The sequence below is a fragment of the Artemia franciscana genome, chromosome 2, assembly GCF_032884065.1.
Source record: "Artemia franciscana chromosome 2, ASM3288406v1, whole genome shotgun sequence".
In the NCBI taxonomy this organism is placed as follows: Eukaryota; Metazoa; Arthropoda; class Branchiopoda; order Anostraca; family Artemiidae; genus Artemia; species Artemia franciscana.
In genome coordinates, this window is record NC_088864.1 from 32,048,458 (window position 1) to 32,050,267 (window position 1,810).

At 44.1% G+C, this 1,810-nt stretch overlaps 1 protein-coding gene across 1 annotated transcript; it reads left to right on the forward strand.

Moving 5' to 3' along the window:
- The first annotated feature begins 1,032 nt into the window (after positions 1–1,032).
- On the forward strand, positions 1,033–1,392 carry LOC136034769 (craniofacial development protein 2-like). Its single transcript, XM_065716176.1, has one exon. The coding sequence runs from the start codon at positions 1,033–1,035 to the stop codon at positions 1,390–1,392; it is 360 nt and encodes a 119-aa protein (XP_065572248.1).
- Positions 1,393–1,810: the final 418 nt, after the last annotated feature.

Below are 1,810 nucleotides of genomic sequence, written 5' to 3' on the forward strand. Positions count from 1 at the left end.
TAATTTACCTTTCCCTAATCTATGTTTTATTTCAATGGTGCTTCTGAAAAATTTTACAATGTCAAAGTGTTGATTTACGGTGCTGGTTACATTTTGGCGATTGAATAATACAATCGAAATAATCATAAACAAGTGTTTTCAAATGAAAGTAAGGACGGATATTGAGAAATAAGCATACATTATTCTGTTATTTCATGAGACTGCTCCCCCTTATATAAAAATGTTTTCAGTAGTTCTCAAAGTTTGTTTTTGTCGGTGGCATTGAATATATCTGTTCGGGCAAAAGATTGTGATGCACGGACTAAAATACTAGAATCAGTTGGTTCTCTAACTGAGAAGTTAGAATCGTTCCACAAAATGTGGTTATAGTTTTTGTTTAGATCTTCAAATGCTGATTCAGATGAACCCTGTTTATGGCTATATGCCTATAGAATATAAATGGAGAGATACTTAACCCACTATCTTTGAAAAAAGATAGTGGGTTAAAGCCCCTGCTGATTCTAGGTGGGAGTCAAAGGTCAAGCTAAGCCTGTATACCTCCATGGCGGTGATGGTAGTTACAGGCGATAAGGCTCGATCTTCCGTCCCTGGGCAGCAGAGGAAATCCGGCAGCGCACCTCAAAGCGGTGGAAGGGTGTAAACACCACTGAGCTCCACGCCGAGCGATTTGGTGGCCAACGCGCTCCGGGTGACCCGCAAGACTGGGGACCTTGCGGTCAACTCTATTCCCAAGAAACATTGATGGATCTGAGACCTAGAAGAAAAGTTGTAACAACTACGGCATCCCCGGCAAGCGACGCGGCCCCCGTATTGGCGCGGGTGTCGAGAAGTAAACTAGCCAACCATACTACGGCGTTCCCGGCAGGCGACGCGACTTTGAATATGGCGGCGAAGTCGAAAAATCTTTTCAACGCCATAAATCTAGGAAAACCTACCGCAGTCATTAAATAGGCAAAATCCAGGATAAATGTTGGATGCTGGAATGTAAGATCCGCTAAACAAGAAGCCAAACAAGCTTTTCTTGTCCATGAGATGGAGAAGTGCAACATAGACATACTCTGCATATCCGAGACCAGAATCTCCGGTTCTGGCTCTATAGTTATAACGGCTCCAGAAACATTACATCAGTTCCACTTTTTTTATTCCGGAATAGAAGATAATTCAGGACTCCATGGAGTTGGTTTCATCATGAACCAAAGAACCAGAAACGCTCTCCTAGAATGGGAACCAGTCCCCTGTAGACTTGCTAGAATCAGACTAAAAGGAAACCCTGCAAATGTGTCCATAATTTCTACCTATGCCCCCACTCGTGACGCTACTGAAACGACCAAGGATGATTTCTACGGTGAACTGCAGCAGTTGTCTTCTTCTATAGCCGCACGTGATACTTGATTGTTGCTGGAGACTTCAACGCAAGAGTTGGTCCATCTGACCAGACCACAAGACAAATCCTGGGAAAATTTGGACAGGGTCACAGATGCGAGAATGGGCAGAGTTTGGTAAACTATGCCTTGATGAACCACCTTGTTATCACCAATACCATATTTCAACACAAACCTAGCCACCTCTTAACTTGGCATTCAAATGACGGTGTCACTAAGGCCCAAATTGACTTCATTCTTGTACGCCAGCGCTGGAGAAGCTCCGTGCAGGACTCTCGGTCTTACAATGGCGCGGACAAAGGCTCAGAGTCTGGATCTGACGAGAGGCTCGTCGCAGCAAAAATTTTGCTACGTCTTGCAATTCGAAGAAAAAACAAGTCCAAGGTCGGCTTCGATATCGGTAAACTTCAAGACAAAGAAGTGCGGCA